The sequence below is a fragment of the Ambystoma mexicanum genome, chromosome 6p (assembly GCF_040938575.1).
Source record: "Ambystoma mexicanum isolate Mex_15411 chromosome 6p, UKY_AmexF1_1, whole genome shotgun sequence".
Taxonomy (NCBI): domain Eukaryota; kingdom Metazoa; phylum Chordata; class Amphibia; order Caudata; family Ambystomatidae; genus Ambystoma; species Ambystoma mexicanum.
In genome coordinates this window covers 318,083,324-318,108,855 of record NC_090935.1, presented here as the reverse complement: position 1 = coordinate 318,108,855, position 25,532 = coordinate 318,083,324, and the positions used below count along the sequence as shown (strand labels likewise).

Here is a 25,532-nt window from a genome sequence, read left to right as displayed (position 1 = left end):
GAAAGACGAGCAGGTGCTCTGAGGTCTTTGAATCCTAAATTGGGGAATAATCTCCCCCTGTCTATTCGGGCGGCAGTTTATGGGAGTGAAATGTGGGATTTCCAACTGGATGACGATGCATTAAGAGCAGAAAATAAATGTATAAAACAAACTCTCTGCTTACCTGTTGGCACCCCTTTGCCTTTGATCCCATCGCTCCTGGTAACCGTGACTACCTCATCGGTCATGAAATCCCTTTCAAACCTGTGCTATATTCGCTGCACATCCATTCGGCCAGTGAATCAGCTTTATATAAGGAAGCCATTTGGGGTACTATCCACATGCAAGGGGGCACATCCTGGGGGTGGTGTACGAAAAGAAGCCCCTTCACACGATATGCTGGCTCCCCGAATAATGCAGTTAGATAAGTTAAGGATCATTTTAATTCTTCTCGTTAGAAAAACAGTTTGAAAGCAGTCGCCACCTCGCAAGATTACTTAACTACAGACCAAAGGGGGCCCAGAGCGCTACCTCGAGGAGATTAACCCAAATTGAGGGCTTGGTGTATGAAAATCCAGTTAAATATTCTTGCTGGTGTTGCTAGTTTTTCTGAAAGTGAGATTCACTTTCTCTAATTTTGTTCTGCATATGGTTGATCCCATTTTTTATTAAATCTGGTGCGAGCTCAGTAAGTAATGCTTATGTGTTATGTAAGATGAGACTCTTTCCTGTCGTCATATTTGCAGTTGCCAGTTTTATTAATGATGCTTGGGCCAAGAGACGCACATATTTGAAGGTCTGGAGTTTTTCCAGTTTCTGTAAAAATGTGTTCTTATATTTATTACGTGGATCGACAGATGAATTGTTTTACTTGCATTTTAATGTTTGTGCGTTTATGGCTGGTCACCCGAAGTAAAGCTAATTTTGACTTTGTTGATAGTACTGACATTTAAATCGGGATAACATTGTATTTTGTAATACCTTAAAAGAAAGTGATATTAATAATTTTGACAGTGGCTGAGTCGCTGCAAATGGACAGGAAGTACTTTGTGGTTCAGAGAAGGATTGCCTCCCTACTGAATGTTTAAGCAATTGGTATTTTCTGACTTGCACAGCGGGCGAGGACTGCGATTACACTGAAAGGTCAAATTCTTTCCGCTCTGAGCGTCTCCATCCTTCCCATTTTGAACGCCAGAGCATGCGCAATTTTGATGATGTTTTTTACAGAGCATGCAGAAATGGTGTATTCATAATTACCCCAAGGGTGTACCTGGCCGGTCCTGTGCATGTAGAGTAGGTGGGTGGACCGGAAGCTGATCAGGCTCAGAACAGATCAATAATCTATAGAGGGCCGTAAATACTATTAAGGAAAATGCCAGCTGGCAGCTGGATTATGAGAGTATGAAGCAGACCCATAAACTGGGAGAGAAAGGAGTAATCTCACTTTTGCTCACCCCAGTGCTGGTCTAATATATGTTTGGGAAGTGAGTGTGTTCCCACCTGAAAAGAAACGTCAATTGCGAGTGCTCATGGGAGCCATAGTCCAGAACTTTGGGATGGCTGCAGGTTGCTCTAAATTGTTTTTACAGGCTCTAGTGGCTTAACCCATGGAGCTATGCCACTGGCATTCCCTGTAGTGAATCACACCTACCGACCGAGTTGCTGTTTCCTTGGTTACGCATCCACACATACATTGTCTGGGGATCTAGATTGGCTTACTGTGATTACTTAGATGGTAGAGAGGCTGTTTTGGTAATGCCTGAGTGCAAGTGGTCATCTTCATTAGTGGAGTCCTACTGTTCCTCGTCACAGTCCTCACCCAGGATGGTGCTGTAGCACCCTCAGATAGATGCCCTCAAAAAGTTATCTTTTGTACTGCACCCCTAAAATCGCATCTCCTAGTAGTCCAATTCACGCTGGAACCTATCAAAGTCCATCAGACCTCGGTGGTCGGGGGTGGGGAGTGTATGGTTGGATGTAAGACTGCCGATGGGTAGGGCAATGAGAAAAGAAGATGACAACTTTTAATCAGGCATTGCCATCCTCGCCCATCGTCCTTAATCCACTCTTACTGAAGAGGATAAGGCAGGAAATCCAGACCTTCATAGGACAAGTAGAAGCAAGCGGAAATGCCTGCACACCTGTGCATTTTATAATTACAGATTTGCTTCATCTGTGTAATTCCACTCAAAGCGTTCTCCGAAGACCTGACATCCTTCTTCTGCCACCTGTTGGCTGTCATGCTAAGCAAATGTCAGAAGAGGAGACTATGGGGCTGCTTGACAAACCTGCTGGAATTCCATTCAGGGATTTTCCCTCCAGGCTGGAGCCACGAGCAGTACTGGAAGCTGAACTCACTCTTGCCCGTAGGATAATTATATAATGGTCTTGAGCCATCTGCAGTGTAGCCAATGAGCAAGATGATCAAGGGGTCAGCTTTGATCGAATCTGCAATTCTTCCAAAGTTCATCTTGACTGCTTCTCCCATATCCACTCTCCTCCGTCTGCCGTCGTCCCGACGGAAGTTATTGCAACACAAATGTAGCAGCACGACGAGCACGCCTGCGGAAGAAATATGGCATACAGTCTCAAACACATTATGGACACGATTGCAATAAAGGTGAAAAGCCCCCCCGCCCCCAATGTATTGATGCATTATCTTATACGTGTATGATACAGGCACATAACGCCAATAGAGCACAGTAAATCCCAGTACAATAAGAGCAAAGGCAATGCCTATGAAAGATCATCATGAAAAGAATCAACATCAATGGCACTGAGGATGAGGGCTCCAAGTCCTTAAGCACTCACACAACTGAGGTCATGTGATATTTACTGGGGTCAGATCAGACCTTCATGGACCTATGAGGAGGAAGGAGCCAATATTCTATTGCCGTACAATTTATATGCTAGAAAGAATCGCGGAGAAGCGCAACGTTTCTTGTTCAAGGGACTCTATATTCTAGAGGACTTTAATGACGGAGATGAACACTCTTTGCAGTACTCTTTCAGCACTGCTCGTACCACAGTGCCCTTCTTCCCTGCGCAGAACACACCAGTACCTGAATCTTCAGTGTCTATTCTGTGTGACTAAAGGTAGGGTGACCAGATGTCCCGGTTTTCCTGGGACAGTCCAGGGAAATCGCCCTCTGTCCGGGGAGTTGTTTAATTTTATAAACCCCGTCCTGGGATTGGAAGGGTGGGTCGCTACGGTCCAGGTTTTTTCTGGGACTTGATTTCGAAATCCCGAAACCGTGCCCGGCGCGACATTTCCTGCACGTGAATGTGGGCATGAATGCTTTTCACTCCCCCATTTCCTCCCCCTTCTCCTCCCCGGCCGCTCTCCTCCAATGAGAGGAGTGTGCCTGTCAAAACACGCCACCCGACCCCCACAGCAGGCCAGCGACATAGAAGTAGGACTACAGTTGTATGTGTTTACTTTAGTCCTACTTCTATATCTTTGTCCTGTCCTTTTTTTTTATCTGTCACCCTACTAAAAGTGGCACTCTTATACCATGGTAATCGCACTTGTAATGCCCACACGTCTTGATACTTAAATAGTTATCCCAACTGCAAGCTTGCCTCTGCATCTAAAACCTTACTTCTTCAAGACAGCATTATGATTTAGTCATAATCAGCCACCAGGATGAGACACAAGCCAACCCTCATGTGGATCGTGCATAGGATGGCTATAACCTGATGGTGCTCTGGATTCAGATTGCTATTGGATTTTGAAAGTTAATTTCAAATCCCGCAGTATAAAAGTACCACTTCCCTCCAGCTCTCATAAAGGCTGCCTTTGCTATTCAGCTGTCTTCACTAGCCGTTTACAATATATTTCTGGTATTCGTTCCATTTTTGTATAATTCCACACAAACTACAAACGCTTGTCGCTTACAAGAGTCTTTTTCCAATTATTCCTTTTTTTCTGGGGGAAAATATCAAAGGGGGAAATATCCCTCCTGTACTTCCTCCAATCTTGCAACATATCTCACCCATACATTTCTAGCAGGTCTTCCCATCGATTTTTATAGAGTTGCTCTCACCACAGAGTCTAAAAGAGTAATTTCCGAAGCAGCGAAAGGTGGGACATGTGTTGAAGCCACATGTTCACTCCACACTTGTGGCTTTACTTCTGGTCCCTCAACAGCTCTCTTTTGGATGTTACAGCCCTGAAAAATAAAATATAATATCTAGCATGCAGGGCAATGGAGAGCCTCGAAGACACCATAATCCACCAATAGCAAGGAAGATAAGATCCCATAGGCTAACGCGGACGCCCGGCGCATCCCTCTCCCAGCTTGTCATACACAATAGGTGTTTACCAGTTATGTAGTCTTTTAGGTTATTGATACCAACTTTATGAATGTGTACATGTTGGCATAAAGTCTTAGCTGCAATCTTTAAGTCCGCATATTCCTCAAGCCTTTGCTATCCATCGCTACCCCGGTATCTCATTGCAGACCTCGCTGGAACCTGCCAACGGGTACACTCTCACTGTCAGACATTGGCAACATTCTTTAGAAACACATGAGGCTCGAATCATGGAATATTTGCCCGGTTCAAAGTGAATTTGCACTGCTGAAAAGTGACTTTGCATTTACGACACAACCCCGGATTCATGGAACTGTGCAAAGTGTATTATTGCCGTGCAAAGTCCGGGCAGAATCATTTTGAACTGCAAAAATGACTATGCGCTGACTTTGCCCAAACTTTGCACTGCAAAAATTCACTTTGCACGGTTGCATGAATCAGGGTTTGTGGCGGCAATGCAAAATCACTTTTCAGCAGTGCAAATTTACTTCAAACTGGGCAAATATTCTATGAATCAGGCTCATTGAGTGACGCAAGACCCAGGGCTGAGCCTTGCGCCACCCCTGCTCTTACCGGCTGCTTATTTCAGTCACTCAGCTTAGTACCGCATAGTTTCTCTAGACCCATGTCGAGACTGCCCTGCTTGCATGCTCACTTTACGCTGGACCCTTATTGGAATCCAATTAGGCAGTACTGAGTGATTTACATGTATCTGCCCCCCCCGGCCACCTATGGAGCAAAGCTATCACACGACTTTCGCTTATAACTAATCCCATCTGCTTTACTACCACTCATGCTGATCTGTAGTTGTGGCCACATCCTTGCTTCCACCTTTGCTCAGAATACCTCCTCCCTTTGATGACATTATGGAAGCCGCTTCTATACAAGGAGTTGCTCAAGAGTTTTGCTGATGCTGCTTCTTGCAGCCCACTAAGCGCCTTTCGTTGTTTTGCTATGTCCCAGGCAGCACCATTGAGCTGTGATGAATCCTGTGGAGTCATCACGGACCTCCCGGCAGTGCAGTAACCTCCTCCTATGTGGCCAGGGGACGGCAGCTGATACTGATCCTGACCCTGGGGGCAGCCCAATGAGGCAGCACCACATGTGAGTAGATGACCTATGGGGAAATGGCATGGCTCCATCAGGTGAGACATGGTACCTGCCCCGTTTCCCTTGAAAATAACCTCCCCATGTCTGAAACCCTCATTGCATATTATCATGCGTCTGTTCCTCTTCCTATGAAGAATGGGGAAAACCCCTCTTATGAAATAAAAAAAAATAGCTTTGCCAACTTGATGGAGTCATTTTTGACAACTCGATGTATCCATCAAAACCTTTTTGTGCTTATTCAAAGTCCGTAAATCATTTGTCACTCATGCACTACGGTTCCCAGGATCCTTGAAATACTGGGACGAAGAAAAAAGAGTGGAACAAAAGAGATCACAAGTTCAATGAGTGTTCTAGTGTTTCCCGGCCCGGAAATTTAAGCAGTCCAAACTAAAAGACTTGGACAGCTGCTATGGCGACTGGTGAGGGAGAGCTGATCCTCGCTGTACAGAGAGGGAAACAGAAGGGCCGCAGCCAGTGTGGAGATGCCGAGCGGCTCGCAGATGGAGAAAGAAGCTGCTGAAGGAAGATCTGCCACGAGAGCGCCAGAGCCATTGAAGAGCTCCTGGGCTTTCATAGATGGAGACAAGCAGCGCACCACTTACCAAAGTCAGGAGGAAAGCAGGCGTGTCCAGCAGAAGACGCAGGGATCTGGTGAGCGAAGAGAAGGCAGCCGCACTGCGAAAGCAGGCCGAAGTCCTTCAGTTGCTGACCGTGAGAGAGTGAATCAACGGCATTGAAAAGACGGTGTCTAGTCAAAGGATCGAATCCAAAGGGTCGACAGGTCAAAGGATCGACACCAAAGGGTCGACAGGTCAAAGTATCGAATTTTTTTTTTAATGATATATATTTTTTGGGGTTTTCGTTTAGGGAAAAAAAGTGGTTTTTAGAAAAAAAAGGAGGGTTGGGGGGAACCCCCCCAAAAAATAAAAATCTGACAAAAAAAAAATTCAATCCTTTGACCTGTCAACCCTTTGGGGTCGATCCTTTGACCTCTCGACCCTTTTACTGTCAATCCTTTGACCTACAACCATTGAAGACCAGTGAGTCCACCCAGATGTAGAGGGGACCCCGGGGCATATCGGCACAAAAACAGTGTGCAGATATTTTAAAAGCCATATACAAAAACACAAATTGGATACATTGACAATGGGGAATCTAACTTGCAAGTAAGTGAACTCTTGCCCAATATGTGGATGTTTGAACAGAAAACGTTGGAAGACAGTCCAAGGATAACCAAGGATAACCTTGAAACACTTGTGTATAGGCACGTTACAAATGCCATATCATATCATATCAGAGGGATACGTTATCATACCTTATATATAAAGACTTGTGGGAGTAGTCAAAGGTCCCAAGTTTGCAGGAACAGAAGTCCTGGTAAGAGAATAGACCCGGCCATCTAAATATACAGGAACAAAGGTTCCTAGCAAGAGAATAAATCAGGCCAGCCAAGTGTATGCGGAACAGAAGTCCTGGCAAGAAAGTAAACCAGACCATTCAAGTGTGTGAAAACAGAATCCCTGGCAGGAGAGTAAACCAAGACATTTCAAGTGTGTGTATCGGATATCGTGGCAGGAGAATATACCAGGCAAACAAAAGACCACCTCATCTGAAATTGTGAAACTAAACAGTTTTGTGGGCAAGTCTGAAAGCAGGCCTAAGGACGGCCCAAGGAACTATTGTTGATAAAAATGCAAGCAATAAAACAGGAACCTAGGGTATAGGAGCTACCCTCTAGAATACCAACCCTTTTTATCCCCGTGAGACCCAAAGAACTATTGTGTGAAGAAAAGCCTGAAGGAGCAAGACAACATCCAGGGGAAGGGGATTGCCCTGTAGACCCAAGAACCTTTTTCTCCGAAGAACCTTTTCTTTGAATCATTAATTCTTTATAAATACTTTTTTCCAAACCTGCCAGGGTTAAAGACCTTTCCCGTTTAACCTTTTTAGTATAGTTTGTGTGAGGGTCAGAATAGAACGTTTTGACACAGGACGCTTTTGTTTTGCCATTCTGACACCGACCGATCCTCAGTTTTTGGTTTAGGTAGGGAATTCCTCTTAGAGCTGGGTCAGAGAGGCCTTTTCTTCAGCCCTTTGCTTTGAATAAAAGTCTTTAACCAAAAACCTGGAAATCTTGTGTCTGACTTTAATTTCTGACCCACTTCCTCTTCGCCATCTTGTACTACTTAGATGGTAAACCAACCCTTATTTCTTTTCCAGCTACCTTGATGGAATTAGTTACTGGCCATTATATTCACTGCTGCAACTTGTTGACATTTTTCATTTACTTCCTTGAGTTCATAATGAAATTTGGTACTTGACTGCAACCACATTACCAAGTTCAATAGCACCTCCTCGCAGAGTTCTTGAACTGTTTCTGAAACAGAGCCCTTAATGTGAGATTCTTCAAAGGTGCAAATGCCCACCGATGCCTTCAGGCATTCTTAGTAAGGTTTCTGGGTAAATATTTAGGTTAACGATTGGAATAAAAAGTACAAACCACAGCAGGACACTGCGGCTTTACTGCAACTCCTTGAAGGAGCTTCTTAGCGGACTGTGGGTCAGTTCAGCGCCGTCAGAAGAAGACTGACACATCTCCTCTTTAGTCACAATGCACAAGTAGGGTATTGGGCAATCCTTTTGAATCATTTCAAGGGTAAAATTATTTCGAATGAAAACCTAGAACGGAATTATTATTATAGTAGCATTTCATAATCAATACAAAGAGAATTGAAATGTCCCTTGTCCAGATGTTTCACTAAATATTCCAGCACGATAGTTACATAGTAATGAAGCCCAGGCCCTGATATTCTAGGGCCACCAAACAATGCACAGCTGCCAACATGATGCATTTCACCTTTAGGTGCTTATCCTGGTTTTTCCTTTGCATTCTGGGACTTGTAGCCAGAATTTTATCATGGGAAAAGTAGAACTACATGTCGCAGAAGGCAAAGCAAAAACCAAGACTCGATAAGCATCTACAGATAGGAATATGTCAATGTAGAAAAAGAATCAGAATATTTCCAATAGTTTAACCTATGTCTAAATTATTCTGTTGGATATTATTACTGGAACATTGTAAAGTATTAGTGTAACTGTAGTGACAAAGAACCGCATATGATGACAGATCATTTTGTAATGGTCTAGAGAGTGACTGCAGGGGGTTCCTCGCCGTTTTTTTTGGCCAAAGCACGAATTCCCATTTTGCACCATGACATTGTACGTGACATTGTGGACGTCACGCCTACACAGACCCACACGCCTCCGAAACCCATTACTTGAAAGTACTAATTCTGTAAGAAAACACTTTTGGTTTTTTTTACCAAAATGATGGTGTCAGTGATTAAGTAGTCATGTTTTTGAAGGTTGTGTGTTTGGTCAACTTTGAATCCACAAAACACACACATACATCGATGTTGTATATGGGGCTGAGCGGGTGGGTGGGGGAAGAAGAAGGGGGAAAAGTTGTCGAAACCTTAGAAGAATAGAACTATTTAATAAGTTAGTTCCCACAATGATGTGGTGTTAGACTTGTATGGTGGGAGCAAAATGTGATGGCCATATTTCTTGTGTGCATAGGGCCACTTGGTCATGTAAATAAACTAATTTGCTGCAGAACTGGGACATATGAGGACAGCTGCACATGTTGCCAGGCACGAGGCTGGAAGGAGCCGCTCTGCTTATTTGGAGAATCGCACCGGCAGATTAAATTGATTGCTATTAACACAATGTTTTAGAGCATTCAATACTGCCAGGTAGTAGTAAAGACGATTTCTTTAAAATAATTCTTGCAAATTGTTCATTTGCGAGAACGGAGTCCCTGACAGGAAGAAGGTTGTGTTAAATAAATAAAAGGTACGCGTCCAAAGAACCCCACTCGCGTTGCACTTGCGAAGATAGTTCAAAGCGCGCAGTCTAATTCTACACTTGCACTTGAGTGGTATTTAAAGCCGCCCCCATTCAGCGGATGGCCTCCTTTGATGTCCCTCTGCATGAGAAAACAGTCATCAGTTTCAGAGGAAGTGGAACGCAGAGGGCTTCAGCGCCGGCAGGTGCCCCGGGATCATGTTTTGCACACCCCATCCTGGCTTCCTGTGCGGTAGGCACCTAGGCAGCAGTGCATAGGAAGAGTGGAGGCTTTTGATGTATGCCAGCTGTTCCTGGGGCATAGCATGAGCTACCACCAGAAGGAGGATTTCTTTTTCGCCTTCCCATCTTGCATTTAAACATGCAATTTGGTGTTCCTTAATATTAATAGATTTAGTATTACATGTTTTCATTGGGGCACCCCTGGAGGCTCTTGTGCCTCATGTAGCAAATCCCTCACAAGGTTGGCGTTTAATATCGCCCATGAAGAGAAGACTCTTAAACAGTCCTTCCCCTGCCACGCCATGGCCACCTGGAACTCAATCCAGTGTCCGCTCGGAATGCCCCCACAAGTCTCCAATTTCGCAAATCTCTCCAAACAAGCCTCTTTAACCAACACCTGACCAAGGACTAATTCCAATGGATGCACATACCGACGCACAGACCTGCCAGTACTGCCCCACTCTTAAGATGCCAGCCTAAAGCTGGCTAGCCACACTGTGCCGCGCCCTGCTGCTCTCGAGCTAGGTCTGCGCTTTAAAAGATACAATAAAAATAAATATTAAATCCTGGCAGAGGCTCGAAATGCCCCCACTATCTTCCAGTTCCACAAAACACTAAAAACGTGGCTCTTTCAACAAGACCTACCAGATGAATACAAATCCCACCCTCCCTCCTCAAAGAGTACTGCGCTACTGTATAAAACGCCAAGCTCAACGCGGCACACTCCGACTGTAAAGCCAAGCTCAACGCGGGCACACTCCCACTGTAAAGCCAAGCTCAACGCAAGCACACTCCCACTGTAAAGCCAAGCTCAGCGCGGGCACACTCCCACTGTAAAGTCAAGCTCAATGCGGGCACACTCCCACTGTAAAGCCAAGCTCAACGCGGGCACGCTCCCACTGTAAAGCCAAGCTCAACGCGGGCACACTCCCACTGTAAAGCCAAGCTCAACGCTGGCACACTCCCACTGAAAAGCCAAGCTAAAAGCGGGCACACTCCCACTGTAAAGCCAAGCTCAACGCAGGCACACTCCCACTGTAAAGCCAAGCTCAACGCTGGCACACTCCCACCGTAAAGCGCTCTGCTGCTCTCGAGCTAGGTTTGTGCTTTACACAATCAAGTAAATAAAGTGGACATTTAAACAGTTGCCTACCATGAGGCAGTCGTTCCTAACTCTTAGGGCCAGAATGTGCGGAAAGTTCAAAAGGGAATGAGTAAAAATGAAAAGTAAAATGCTGTTATTTTTCTTGTACAAAATAAAACGACAAGGAATTAACACATGAAGCAGAAAAAGTAAGATTTCAGAAAGCAATATGTAGAGCATGTTTCTTAACATTGGGCATGTATCACCGCATGCTAGCAAATGTGGGCGCGGACTGGGAGACATAAATCAAAGGACATCTTAGTGCACACCTGTGGCTTATTTATTGTTTAGCTGCATGTATGCACCCCTTCCTTCACAGAATCAAAAATGCATAGTGATGTTCATTCAGCACGATGTGAGGGTTGTTGATGAGCAAGAACTATCTATTTATACCTATTGCTTGCTATTGAGGGATTGGTTTGGTTAAGGATTTCTTTGGATGGGTATGTTTGTTGTTATTGACGTGGCTGGGACATTCAATATTTATGTACATGCCTTTACCTCTTTTCACAGCCGTTAATAGATTGTCCAGTCTCATCATGTCTTCTGGGTTGGAGACCAGCAAAGAAGACACGGCAGAGGAAACCGGAAGGGACCAATACGAAGGACCTTTGCAAAAAGATGCACCGTCACACCCTGCTGACAGAACATTGTTGCGTGAACCAGTAATGGTGGCAGCTGCTGCGGCAGGAGAGGTACTGGTGTGTGCCTTGGAGGATCATGGTGGGAGGACAGTCACAGATATCGATGCCCTCAATGCTAAACTTATTTATTCTGAGAATAATGCCGGCGCATTGACTGGGACCAAGGAACGTTGTGCCAAGGATGCTGCTGAATGTGTTACCATGACAACACAGAACCTGCATCCCCACCATGCAGAGGTTGATATAGCGGTAACTGATGGGTTGGCTGATCACCGGAGGAATGGTACCACTTCTCCAACAAAAACCAAAGACATTTTGGGATTTTCTGTCTTGGATTCCCTTAACACTGGCAGAGTTTTTTCTGTAAATAAAGACAGCCTCAGCAACTATTCCAGAAATCTTGGAAGCTTGACGGAAGCTAACTTGTCCTCATCGCCACATTTGGACACCGTTGGTAGGGAGCCTTTAAAATCTATGTACAGTGCTGCCGAGGACTCCTTCTCTGACACAGAGTCCTTACAAGAAGCTCCTACAGACTCCATGAGTGATTTTCAGCTGTCCTCCATTGAGACCAGTTCGCATTTTTCTGAAGCCCAGCATGCTACGGATTCAGAGGAAGAGCAAATTGAAATTTGCTTAAGGAATAGCAGCCAGCTTCACTCACCAGTAAAGTCATTCCAGACATCTGAATGCACAAATCCGCACACTCATTCCTCCCATAACACCTCAAGAAATGTATCGCCTGTAGTCTGTGATGCGTCTGCTTCAGAAACAAAATATGAAAAGCCTACAACTGCACTTCCATTACCAAACTCGGCACACCGCACGCATGAGGACTGTTTAATGCCTTTGCAGAACCAACCTTCATCCATTCGCCCTCTTCCCAGTAACTCTGTCCATGAAAACCAAGTGGCTGCTGATCCATCAGACATTGTTGATAGCAGCCTTGCCCCAAATGTGAAGGCGAGAGCACACATTACAATAAACAATATTGCAATGGAGATCTGTGAGTCCTCCAAAAATCGAGTGCCTTTTGGCAGAGAATTGATGGAGGGCTGTTCTGCAGAACATATACAAAAAGAAGAAGAACGACCTGCAACTGAAAAGGACAAGCCCCTCACACCTGCTGTAGAGAGGATTGACATTGGAAATGACCCGCCTTTACAAATGCCCTCAAAAACAGCAGGGTCTCCATTTCAGAACAAATGCGATGATCAGAACAGGACTAGTGCTCAAATTGTGCAAATAAAAAATGAAATGGTGCAAGTTCTGCCCACAGCAGTGGATTCTTCCAAAATCCTTTGTTCCAATGCAGGCAAAAGCAAAGGTGCCACAATGCCGCAGAATCCCACCCCGCAGCATAAATTGGCAGCTAAGGGTATATCGTCTAAAAGTAGCATAGATGCACTTATAGACAGTACACATAGATTAAGAGCCGGGCCAAAACTAAAAGGATTGACTATCAAAAGTAAATCCAAGTCCAATTCAGAAGTCCCAGGTACTGGAAGAAGTGATAGCACCGACTTCAAAAAGACAACCATTTCACCACAGCCATCACCCAAACTGTTGACAAAGAGAGTCTCATTGACTCACAACGTAACCAAGACCAAAGAGCCTGGCAGAAATAATGTAAATACATCAAATAACGTTAGATCTGAACAAGATAACAAACCTGCGCAAGCGGTGCCAAAAGTTACGTCATCTCCTCCGTTGAGTGGCAGTCATGTGCTGGATGATCAAAATGAAAAGCATTCCCGTCACTTAGTTATGAATGGCGAATTAGCAAGACAGGGATATGACCATGCAAAGGAGTGCACAACAGCAGGTCCTTTGTCGAACATTTCAGAAAATGGTCTTCCAGTTGATTTAGAGGACAGCAGAGATGGGAAGAGCAAACCCCAAAACACTATATCTCCTCCCAAAGGCATCCAGAAGGTTGACCCCATTGCTAAATCACATGAATTAGCTACAGTGTACAAGACCTGTAATCACAATTCACAATCGAAAGTTGATAAATGTGACAAATCAATGCCTCAAGAAATCATCCTCTCCAAAAACTATTCGCTGTCATTGCCATTTGCCAAAGGTTGTGACGACCAATCCGAAGGTCAAGACATTCAACGCACGTTTATAGAGGTGACACTTTCTTCCTCTGTGGCACCACTGCCTCGCGCCCCTTCTACAGAGACAAAGCAGGATAACCACAGGTTTATAACTCCGGATCCCGTGGAAAGGGAAGAGTCCGTGGAGGTCACAGACGAAGCCACAACCATTCATGCAAACAGCACATCAAGGCTAGTGATCAGAACATGCTCCTTGCCAACACACCTGCCACGTAATATAAAAGAGGATGAGAGTATCCATAATCAAGCGAATTTGCTTCATGGTATTCCTCACCATATTGCATCACAGACATATAACTCTAGCTTGAATTCCCAAAGAATGATTTTGCAAATGGGTGAAGTCAATGCCGACGATTGCCAGGATCAAGATGGGCTCCACCAGGGAATTCCTAATTCAGAAAATAAAGAATTGGTTCCAGTAGTTGAGAAGAGGAGTCCAAGCAGAGCCAAAGCAAAGCACACGAGACGCAACTATTATTATGAACTATACTGGCCTCATGATCCCAACCCTTCCTTTTCTGTGAAACAAAGAATTAAGTCTTTTGAGAATCTGGCAAGTTTTGAGAAACCCCTAATTAAGGCTATTGATATCCAGTCCTCATCCCTTACTTCCAAACCTCCTCTTTGTCGGAGATCATCGGGTTATGTTTCCTCGGGAACGACCAATAGTATTGACGATTCCCGATCATTAAGGCGGAGTTTGAGTTCATGTAGTGATAGCCCGAATGAAGGGCCCTCGTCCCCCCACCTTAAGAAATCCCCATCTAGTGGAGCCTTAACACACTTTGACACAAATGTAATGGACTGTAACTCAAATGTTACAACAGCTGAGAGAAATGAGAAAAGTGGTTGTGAGCGAGACCGGGTCATATCTCTTCAAACACCACCTATTAGGAGAAATAGGTATTCAGGAGGGAGGCAGTCCCTGTTGTCCCGCTCCAAACTGAGGGAGCTGCGTGCACTCAGCATGCCTGATCTCGACAAGCTGTGCAACGAGGACTTCTCAACTGAGCCCTCTCCTACTCATTTCAAAACCGAACAGGAAGCCGATCCTAGGCGATATGATGAGCTTCCTGCTGAGATCTATGCTAACCTAAATGGATCGGGTCTGTCGAGCCCTGCCAAAGCTAATAGAGAGAGTTCAAGTCCATGGACAAACGGATCCGGGACACCAGGATCCGCATCCGAAGATGAAATGCCGCAAGACATCTCGTGCGAGAGAGAAAGCTTTGGGAAAAGTTGGTCAATCAGGTAATTGAAATTGATTACACATTTTAAAAAAAATATAGGGTGGTGTTAAATATACGGCTATAAGTGTAAATTGGCACTGGAGGGGATATATGTTCCAGAATGAAAAAGGTATTTTGTATTTGAATCGGTTAATAGAGTGAACAGAAGGTTGATTCCCCCCTTAGCTACAGGTACTTCTGCCGAAGAGTTACCTCCCCATGCTTGCAGATTAAAGTTATAATAAACGTTAAATAGTATACCCGTTCTGCACACACATATGAATATTTAACGCTCATATAGCATTTCAGCCAAGTGCTCTTGCATGGTCACATAGTGATGTATTTGCTGTGTATTTGAGGCAACACAAAATGACTAATTGACAGCATATGGTAGCGGCCATCATCCTTGGGCTGCCCTGCTCATAAGCTCTTGGAACATTTTCTAAAGGCTATTTTCTTTCTTAAGGGGGAGTCTTTATTTGGAAATTGAGAGTATGAAACCGGTATTCTTCACAAGCAGTTGAGATTTTCCCTTTGCAGGTTATTTTATTTTTCACAATTTATCCCTGATTTCACTGAACCTAGATTGTAAGGCCTCCAGGATTACCGATTTCTATTGCTAAATTAAAGTTGTTGTTCGCTGATCACTCACGTTCAATACAAATTTGGAAATACAATCGATGTTAATGCTTGTCGTTTTGTTGTTTCAACACAAAGCATATTGGGACCCGGAAGTAAGGATTACACAGTAACAAACCATCCGCTGAGAACGATCACTCTTGTTAAAGTGAATAGCCTGCCATAGACTGCATTTATCAGCTCTGTGAAGACGTGGGCCATCTGTTAACGTTATTTTGCGGGAGGAGTGTACAACTAGGCTAGTGTTTGGCCACATACTCCACACAACCACAAGGGCTGCACAAACTGGACCCTCCTACATGGGTTTGCGTGGGGCACCTGAACTATATTCACAGGTATCCCATATGGCAGCCACGGAGGGCAAGAGAACTAGGCAGAGGTTGTGGATAGGTAAGGGGGTAAAGGGAAGCCAGTAACCGAGACGGGGGCTTTCTGGAGTACCACGATGGTAGCAAGAGTCAGATTTTGATCTGCCTGTTCACTCTCCCTTTCAAAGAGCGGCTTTCTGTTTCTTGCCCCAGTTCGTTCCCTCAGTTGCTCATGCTAGCTCAGGTCATATGTTACTGCCACATATGAATTATAATGCAGGGAACATGTATGTTAATTTCACCACTGCAGTTTTAGAGTACAGCAGTGCTGACAGGAAGAGGTGCAGGGACTGGGAACCCAGAGGAGGCAGGGCCATGCCAGTTTATGCTCAAGATTTCTAAGGCACTGGGCACGCCTGGGGTTTGGTGTATGTAGTGTCTTGTTGCCAAGATGGCTGCAGAGGTTTCCCCAGGGATGTACTCACCAGATCCAGATGGAGGCATCTCCAGGGCTTTCTGCATGTGGGTGGTGATTGAAGCCACAAATGTTTAATACTACGACTTTTCTCAAGATCTTTCTTGGCGTTCCTGGCAGCCCCCGTCCACACTTGGGCAATGATCCTTACAATGTTTCCAAGTTACTGCCCCACCGTGCCCGCTGGCACCCATTACCTGTTCCAGTAATCACTACATCCTGCCACCAGATCTCCTCTGTGTGTCTGCATGCCCCCATCGCTCGCCTGTCCATGGTTGTTTTCCCATTTTCACTCCAGAATGCATCCATGTGCATGCTGGCAGCCTTCCGTCCTCCTTTCCAACTGCTTGAGGAGTGCCATGGCTTAAGCAACCCAAGGGCCCTGCGGACCCTGCACTCGCCTCATCATCACTGCACTTGAGCAATGACGCAAGAGAGTGGCTCTCTCTGCACTTACCCAGTCTCCACCGACTGGGTGCACTTGGACCTGCCCCACTACCAGGACTTGTCCCCCCCCTCGATCTCCCCAACCCCTGTAACCGTCTGTGCACTTGCACGATCCGAATGTACTTTGCCATAAGATCATCTGCCTGTTCCCCCCCTGTTTTCACTCCTAATTTCACATGGAAAAACAGCAGAATCGTCGTCAGACCTACTTGCTGTTGTCTGAACTGTTAATTGTATTATTTTTACCTACTCTGTCTGTGCAGACTATTATCGTTCAGAATTTCGAGGGCTTTTTTCCCCCCATGTTCCCACCTTCAGCACTTTGAAACACTTGTCTTGCGTATAGGCGCTTTACAAATAAACATTACCAAGGATTCACAGGTGCAGATCAAAGCAGAGACGTCTACGTGCCATGCCTCTTTTATTGCTGCCATTTTCAATGAAGGCACATTCTGCATTCACTGTTTGATAATAACACTGCAGCCTGCACAAGTGCTCACTCACTTGTACATTTGCTTTTTGTACACGCAAAGTGTATTCCTCCAGCTTCAGTACACCGCCTTTACAAGTTGTATGACCAAAACAAGCATTGGCAATGCCAACAGTTTGGGCTTTTGTGTAGGCATGTGAAACGCGCTTGCCATGCACTGCCTAGTGGTATTAACTGGCCATTGGTGGTTGTAGGTGCAAAATGGTGCAAGTGCCTGGGCATCTAATAACTGTGTCTGGCGATTGCCTAATACTTATACACAACCCAAAACGGTTGACTTTGTTAATGCTTTTTTTTACAGGACTTCCGTAAAGGGCAAGCATAGTGCTTATAAATCGAGTGGCTGAACACAGACCTTGTTAAGACATTTTAATTACACCAGTAGCTTGTTTACATCTCCAATTAAATCATTAACTGTCAGAAGACTTTGACAGAATATTGGCATGCATTTTGAGTGCAATGTTTGATGGTAAGGCTTGATTAAAGCAAGCTCAAAGAGTTCCCAAGAGGAGGTGTTATGGTCGGCGAGGCCATGGGGATATGCATGGCCATGGGCAGTCAATGGGTGGGCAAATAACCAAATGACACGCACAAGCTTTGTGTCCCTCCTCAGATGCCATTTCTCCCTAGCTGTACTATTATGCTTAAGAGGTGCCCAAAGCAATATGACACATTCCCAAATGCATTAATTACAGTAAGGACTTGTCTTATTCGGAACATCACAAGCAACACATGAAGCTTCGCTGCATAGAGTATGCATGGACCTAGAAGAAGCTCAAATGACTATGAATTGTGAAAAATGATCATTTGGAAAATCTTACCCTAAAGTTAATCAGTCACATCTTTACGGAAAAGAGAGTTGAACCAGACCCTGAAAATGTAACTGCTCTCCTGACCACCTCTTGCCAGTTACTGCACACGACATATTCAAGATTTACCTTGATCAGTGACCCTCTTTAGCATTTACCCAAGCGAGACCAAGACTTCATCTTCGACCTTTACCCTTATATGGAAGTGGCTGTGGATGCCACCCCATTGAGGATTGGTGCAATGCTCCACAAAAACAAACATGACTCCTACTCGCCCAGGCTCATAGTATCCTATGCTAGCAGGAGTTTAACACCAACCGAACAAGCCTAGTATTAGACTGGCAAAAAAGTCACGCCATTGTATGGGTGTGTGAGCACTGCAACCTATTACTATAATTAATAATAATTGTTCTTTTATAACGGAGATCAGTTTCTAAGCGTGAGACCGGGATTTGAACCCAGGTTGCTATGCGTTGTCTTGCTTACAAGACAAATGTGTTGCCCCTGAGCTATACACCCAGCCTCCCTGAGCTATACTCCCGGCCTCCAGGTAAACTGTTCACGGTTCTTACTGGCCATCAAGAGAGCAAAACTATATACAGCAACCCCAAAGCATGCATGCCTCTGTGAATAGCCATGTGTGGATTGTGATTACAAGGCTACAGTTTCGACAGCATACACAAACATCTGATGCTGTCAACACCGCTGACTTCTTATCTTGGTTCCCCTTTACTAAAGACGTGGGTAGCTAACCCTTACATCAGTTACGTCAAACAGTAGGACAGACCAGAACTTCTATCATTGGAAGACATCTGGAAAAGTACCACAGAATATCCAGCACTGAATGTTGTAATGGAGTGCCTAAGGGTCAGGCAAATGAAACCTGCAAAAGGAAAGGGGGCAATTGATCAACACTCCCTACAGGCACTCCTATTGGTGAAAGTTGGACTTTCAACATCTGCCTCCAGCACATTCTTAACAAGCAATAAGATCGTCATTCCGTCAAAGTTGCATCAATGAATCCGAAATCTCGATCAGGAAGGACACAGAGGAATAGTGGCGACCAAAAAAGTTATTTGCCAAAATATTGGGTTTCCCATGATGGATTTCCTCATTGAAGTCATGCTAAAATACTTTACAATCAGTCAATGTATTGTGCCACACATCTTTCCCGGACGCCTTTAAACCATTGCTCTGCTTTAAGCCATATGGGAAGGAAGTCACAATTGTTCTTTGTGGTTCCATATTCTGGTTGAACTGGATGACTACTCCAGAAAGACTGAACTGCAGATATATAATCCAGAACTGCCTTATCAGTAATTTGCATGCTTGACAAGATGTACACTGCTTATGGAGTGCCCAAAATGGTCAGCTCTGAGGAAGGAACACATTTCACGAGTCAACGCTTTTGAACCAATTGCTGAATGCATGGGTTTTTATGGGTTTTCAGCATACACGTTGTGCCCCGATAGCCTCGAGCAAATTGAGCGGTGGACCTTTGTGTGGGCAACTTAAAAAGGATCATACATTACTAACAAAACCATTGAACAACCAATATATAAATTGCTAAGAGATTGCCGCAACACCCCCCCGCAGTACAGCTAATATATGTCCATCAGAATTGATGTTTGGGAGAAAAATGTGTTGGTCTCCCTCAGCGTGCGATTAAGGCACACAGGCAATCGGCAAAAAGGCCAATGCTGCCATGAAGCAGTATGCCAATGACGGAAGAGAAGCCATACGATCTCACATCAAGAGATAGGCTATAGGGAAAGTATTCCAATGTTAGATGTGAAGTGATTAACCATTCCTGACTTTTAGGCTCAAAATGCATGATGTCAATGCATACCTTTTAAATGAATTCTAAGGGGAGGAACCACCCAACACCTTCATGGATTACTTGAAGCGTGCTCCCTCTAGTCAATTCTGGGATTCCATTAACACCCCTCAACTTTACAAATTTACCAAATGCCATTCCTTTACACTGTAGTGGTATTGTCGGAGTCGGGCATGGTTGCCCAAGAAGATGGCTCTTTAACGTTAACGCTTCCTTCTTTGATCACACATTGGAAGAAACCAATTATACAATAAATTGACTTTTCCTATAGTGCGACGCCCCCCCCACTCCTGCCCATTGTATACTCAGCTGACAACTCTCATAAAAGAGGGAGCCTGTTAAGAAGGTATGGGAATCAGCCATTTGGTCGGGTGCGTCTCAGGGGGGCGTTGTGCAGTTTTGGAGACACCCTGAATGACATGCCTTGGGAGAGCAGATTCTATGGAGCACCTCCTGCAGTGAGATGTAGTGCGCTCTGGTAAAGATCCTGTGTTGAAGGTGGAAGCATGCCTCAGTGGTTTTCATGAGGGTGAGAGATGGGCAAGAAAAGGCCATGAGTCTCTGGGCATTAACCAATGTTTGCTGCACACCAGCACTGTGGGGGAGTCTGAGAAGAAAATGAGTCCTGTTGCTGACATGGACGAGGAGAACGCCTGGATTCTTGGAACTGTGACGTCAGACCAAAGGGAGAAGCGGCTCTTGAGGTAATTACTTACATGTAGCAACCGGTAGCCCTGACGAAAGCAGCACCATGACCCTTTGGGTTGATCTAACTCCTTTCCCACAGCTTTGCCGCTCCAAATAGCTGCAACATCAGTATTGCCCTCATAGGGATTTAAGTGGAAGATGTCACAAGCAGGATTATATTTGGTAACTCAACTCATTAGCACTGGAGAGATAGGTGGGAGGGGGAGCGGACTGGAATCACGTACGAATGCCCACAAAGAAGAAGGCATAAATATCCCAATGGAATGGGACACAATTGCAAGGCAGTATGGTTGTTTGTGCTTCTGGAGGTTTATGCAGTCCTTATTTAGGACACAGAGCTCGGGGAAGCAATGAGGAGCTGCTTCACCCATTGATTTTCATACTTTGGATTTTGCAACCAGCAACGTTGCCTTTCACACTATGAGCATAGGCCTACAATCCCCAGCAGGCCATTGGCTACAAACGAACATGACTGCAGTTGACCCGTTGGTGGTTGGAAGAAGAGGAGTGAGAACTGAGGAGCTCAGTGTTGCTCCCCGGGATGCCATCACCTCTGGTGGCCCCATGAGGGGACCGGACTGCTTGATATTTCCCTCATGTCAGCCAGTGCATGAGGCAAAAAGAGATCATCGAAGCCCCAGCATGTGGTGACATTAGAGTGGCCCGGGTGATGGTGGAATTGCATGGACAGGTGAGGAGTCTGGGTGGCCACAGCAGTAATGGGGACACAGCGGCATTGAGTTCCGGGATGCAGACAACTCGCACGGCTCAGGAAAGGGTGGAGCTTGGAGCCACAAGAGCAGAGTGACTTGGGTAGCGTGGAGAGCGGTGAGGCACCTCAGCCCCGGGCCATTGTAGTGATGGCAGTGGCACTGGGGGAAGATCTACAACTCTTCTAGGTGGCAGAGCAGGGGGTCATGGGCACAGTGGAACACTATGTGAGGAAGGTGGTGGCAAAGACCTGAGCCATATGAAGAGAGCTGTATGGGGATGGCACCTGCCAGGCTAGGAGCGCAGCTAATCAGTTGGGTGGGCACGCTCACCAAAAAGTACCACACTGATGCGCAGCCATGAGGTGAGTGAGTTAACAAAAGTGGGCTATTGCTTCATTGAGCTAGCTACCAATTGCCTAACAGCTTTTCCTCTCGTGTCTGTCTATCCAAGGATTCAGTCAGAGTTAGTCATACACAGTGACACTGGCCCAAGATCACTCAAAAATAAACAAAACAAACACAATGATGACGATCTGTGGCACACCACCTAACAAATGAAGAGGCTTATCCTCACAACATTACAGTTCTCTAAATAAACGCACTGGTCTGATTTCAATCTATGTATTTTTTTAAATGTGGTTGGTGTGTGGCAGATGGTCAACAATGTGTTTGTTTTATGAGGTGAGTGAGCTCTGCCCACAGAAGACCACCCCTCCAAGAACCAATGTCAAGGAGCGTGGTAAGAGCTGGGGCAAGATGTGTGCCTGCCCACGGCAAAGGAGTTTATAGGCAAGGTTCTATAATACGAATAGGCTAGCGCCCATGCCATCACAAAGGGCCGTGCCAATTGAACGACAGCACTACTGGCAGCAGCAGCCTTGTCGGGGTGCACTTTATTCATATGTTGCCCCCTTTTATCATTTTGACTCTATGAAGGGGGCTCACACTGCCCGCCTTAGGAGGGAAGTGGATGGGCACTTTGTGTGAGGTGGGTATGGTCACCTTGGCAAAGAGTTGGTGGCGTGCTCCATCTTAGTTCATGTTATGAGCTGGGACTCAAAGTATGAAATGTGATGTCCTGTTCTGTGACGGAGGGGTCTGGGGTCTACGCGCCTTCCCAAAGAGGCTGATTAAATCTCTCTTAGGTGCTATTGTTCCACTGTCTGCATATCTGCGAGTCGAACAATAGACACCCCTGTTTGGGGATAGAGATGTTTTGGGTGCAAAGGTTTTTGGTATCACTACTGGTTTGCTTCCTGCCAGGGAACATTGAGGGGGTGGATGTGAATCAAGGGACGTAGCCCACACCTGTTCTAATTATTTGTTACAGGTTGGCCTGAGGAACAGGTCTCTTACTTCAGCTGGTCTGGGTGTAGGGTTGGCATAGGGTAGTTTTTCCCCCACTCCTTTGGCCTGATGGTAAAGGCCAGTCAGCGGGCAATAGTAAACCAAAAAAAACTGTGCTACACTAACACTTTTTCATATGTCCTTTTTTTTCTTAGTTTGGATCAACTCCTGGTCTCAACGCTAGACCAGCATAAACTGCAAACAGTGTTGGCTTCGGTAACGTCAAAGACTGACATCATCTCTCTGCTCCAAGAGACCAAAGCACAAGCAGAGGTAAGCAACTTGTAGAAGACATCATTTTTCAAAATATTTCAAGCAAATGCTAACCCCTACATGGTCTGATAAGGGGCGGAAATTCAGAGAACGTTCTCCTGGATCCTGTGCACCACCTAGTAGGCAGGAGATACCCCTAGAGAACCAGGAGCTGGTACACAGCGTGCTGCAAATCCAACTTATGTGCAATGCAGACTTGATCTTTGTGTCCATTATATACAGTCCATGATGCTTTAAATGCTTCTTTATACACATTCCCATATACAGAAAATGAATCTCACTCAAGCATGCTCGTAGGCACCAGTTGGCCTCTGGTGCCAGAAGTAGCTCTGGCAGCTGTTGGTGCTAAGCTAACCAGGCTCTCCAGAGATAGAAGCAGGAGCCAAATCGCTCCCAGCAATTTCGAACCCTGCATTATTATTACCCAACTTGTTCAATAAGCCGTCTGTGCCGGGATTCGAACCTGTGACCTGTGAGCATTTACTATGTTCTGCTGTTTTACTGGCTACGTTTGGTGGATTCATGTCCACATTCAGTGATGGATTATGAGGTCATGCTGCACACATGTGCAGGTCAGCCCTGTACAATAAACCGTGCATCTCGTGTATTACCAGAGCAAGGACTGCACAATGGCAGAGTCTGGGCTCTGTGAATGACAGACACCCCATTCATGCTAATACGTCATTTCATTTTTGATGTTGTGAGGTAAAAGGGTCATCGGAAAAAAGGTCAACAAAATCAATCTATGACTGTGCATGTTACACACCACCTTACAAACAAACCTTTGCACCAGTACACAGTATTAGCAGATAGCAACAATGATTTCTGTACCAGGGCAATAATAGGCCATGTGTTAAAAGGGAACTTTAATAGCAGTGGGCAGAAACTAAGAATAGAGTATGACCGATTTACAGTGCGCTCTAGTCCTAGAAATCAGGTATTAGGCGTGCAGCGCAGCTGGTACATCCAGGCTCTGCTCCCAACCTCTAAGTGTATAAAAGCTGTAATAGATTTGTACTAGTTGGTGGCGCTCGCCCCAATTAATTATTACAAGTGACTTAATCTAATCATCTTTTAATAAAGTTCTTGCTTTAATGAGGTACATTCTAGAGACAATTACAGCTGTATTAATTCATTGGGGTCGAGCACGACCAACTAGCACACATCTGTTTTAAGTTATTAGCAGTAGGATTAACATTGCCCTCATGCAAAAAGTGCCGTCAAAACATAATTTTTTGCATAAGGGCAATTTTTGCACTGGTGCACATTTTCTGCAATACTGGACCAGCATGGCCATTTCAATGAATGCCTGAATTCAAGGGATCCAGGAGGTGGTTTCATGTGACTTTGAGTAAAACAATAGTTGAACACAAGATAGGACACCACTTTGCAACAAAATATGAATAAGGGTGGAAGTGAATCGGGATGATGAAGACTGTGGCTATCCAATAAGCACCCTGGAAATGTGTGTCTAACAAAATGGGACAGTATGCACACAACTGGACAGTTTAGTACCATGGCGAGCCCCTTGGCATGTGCAGGACTTGCTTTTCCATGAGCTCACCAGTGACGAAATGGGAGGGCATTGCCACCTGAAGCTAGACTGAACAAATTGCACAGCAAGGGTTATGGGCATTTGCACACATTGTAGCACCTTTGCCTCTGCAGGACTTGGGGGAAAAGGTCACGCACGGCGGCTTGCCACAATCCCTTCTCTAATACTGAATGTGGGGGCGCTCACTGAGATCCCGCATTATCATGATTTCATTCTCTATGCAAATGAATGAGCCTTTTGCGCTCTTACACGCTGTCAATAGCCAACCATTTCCAATAGCTTCCCACATAAACTGGACCGCTCCAGCTGATCTACACAACAAAAGTGAACAGTCGATGACTTGACTCCCATAAGGAGTGTCATGGCTGGGTCTTGAATCAGAATCTTGAGTTTGCAAATCGTGTTACTGCGTCCGGGGCTGGTGTGCGGATGGGATATGAACAGGTGTAGTCACACCCTGCTCACGCAAGAGTGGGAACACTATAGCCCTCCAAGGACACTAAAGACCCACTCGAGGGTGGGGAAGTACACACACACCTCGCCTCACCTCTGTTTGCCTGTGATGCAAAGTGTAGCCTCTGCCTCTGCCTCTTTCAAAGAAGCATAGAAGTCGCATTCTCCACTAATTCACTCCGAATGGGTTGTGGCAGCTTTCCCACCTCTGGTGCATATTTTGTGTGGAATGTCACAGCTGATTTGCCAAGATTGCAAGCACATTTCTGGAGGAACTTGTAGTACAGGATTGACATTCTTTGGTAAGGGCCTCATCTATTTCATCATATAAAGGCATCTGCATAACCCACTGCCATCTTGGCATTCGACTCGTGTGTGAAAAGGTGCGACGAAAGAAACATTCTCTTAAAATGTGTGGGTGTCCTTCTGTATATGTTTGTTTGTTCATCTTTTTGCAGGGTTCCAGCTTCCATGGACTGGTTATAATTTTCTTGTCCCAAATACGTTGCCTCTGATCTCGAGTTTTGCCATATAGCATTGACACTAGAATGATGCTCTAACAACCCTAATAAAGGTCCTGTGACCGTAAAGTGTCACAACAAAGTTGTTTGTATTTTAAACAATACACGATTGTTTTACGCAAAGTGAATGGGATTCTCCCATCGCTCTTTTAAGCTAATATGTGTTTTTTCATTGATATGAATATTAAAAATTGATTGAAGTATATGTTTTACAGCGCTAATTTAATGAAGTTCGACTGTAAGCTGTTGATAAATTGACTAACTACCTCTCTTGTCTTATAATATAGCACTCCCGATAAAAGGTAGAGTTACTACTAAAGTAGTA

General features: G+C 45.1%; 1 protein-coding gene across 6 annotated transcripts in view; it reads left to right on the top strand.

The window, feature by feature from the left end:
* The window catches only part of PDZD2 (PDZ domain containing 2), a 1,567,362-nt gene that overhangs the window by 1,394,034 nt on the left and 147,796 nt on the right, over positions 1 to 25,532 (top strand). For all 6 annotated transcript variants that reach the window (XM_069627074.1, XM_069627075.1, XM_069627073.1 and 3 more), the window contains 2 exons: positions 11,150 to 14,654; positions 22,561 to 22,678. In XM_069627074.1, the coding sequence (XP_069483175.1) occupies positions 11,150 to 14,654; positions 22,561 to 22,678 (3,623 nt within the window). The remainder of the gene's footprint in view (positions 1 to 11,149; positions 14,655 to 22,560; positions 22,679 to 25,532) is intronic.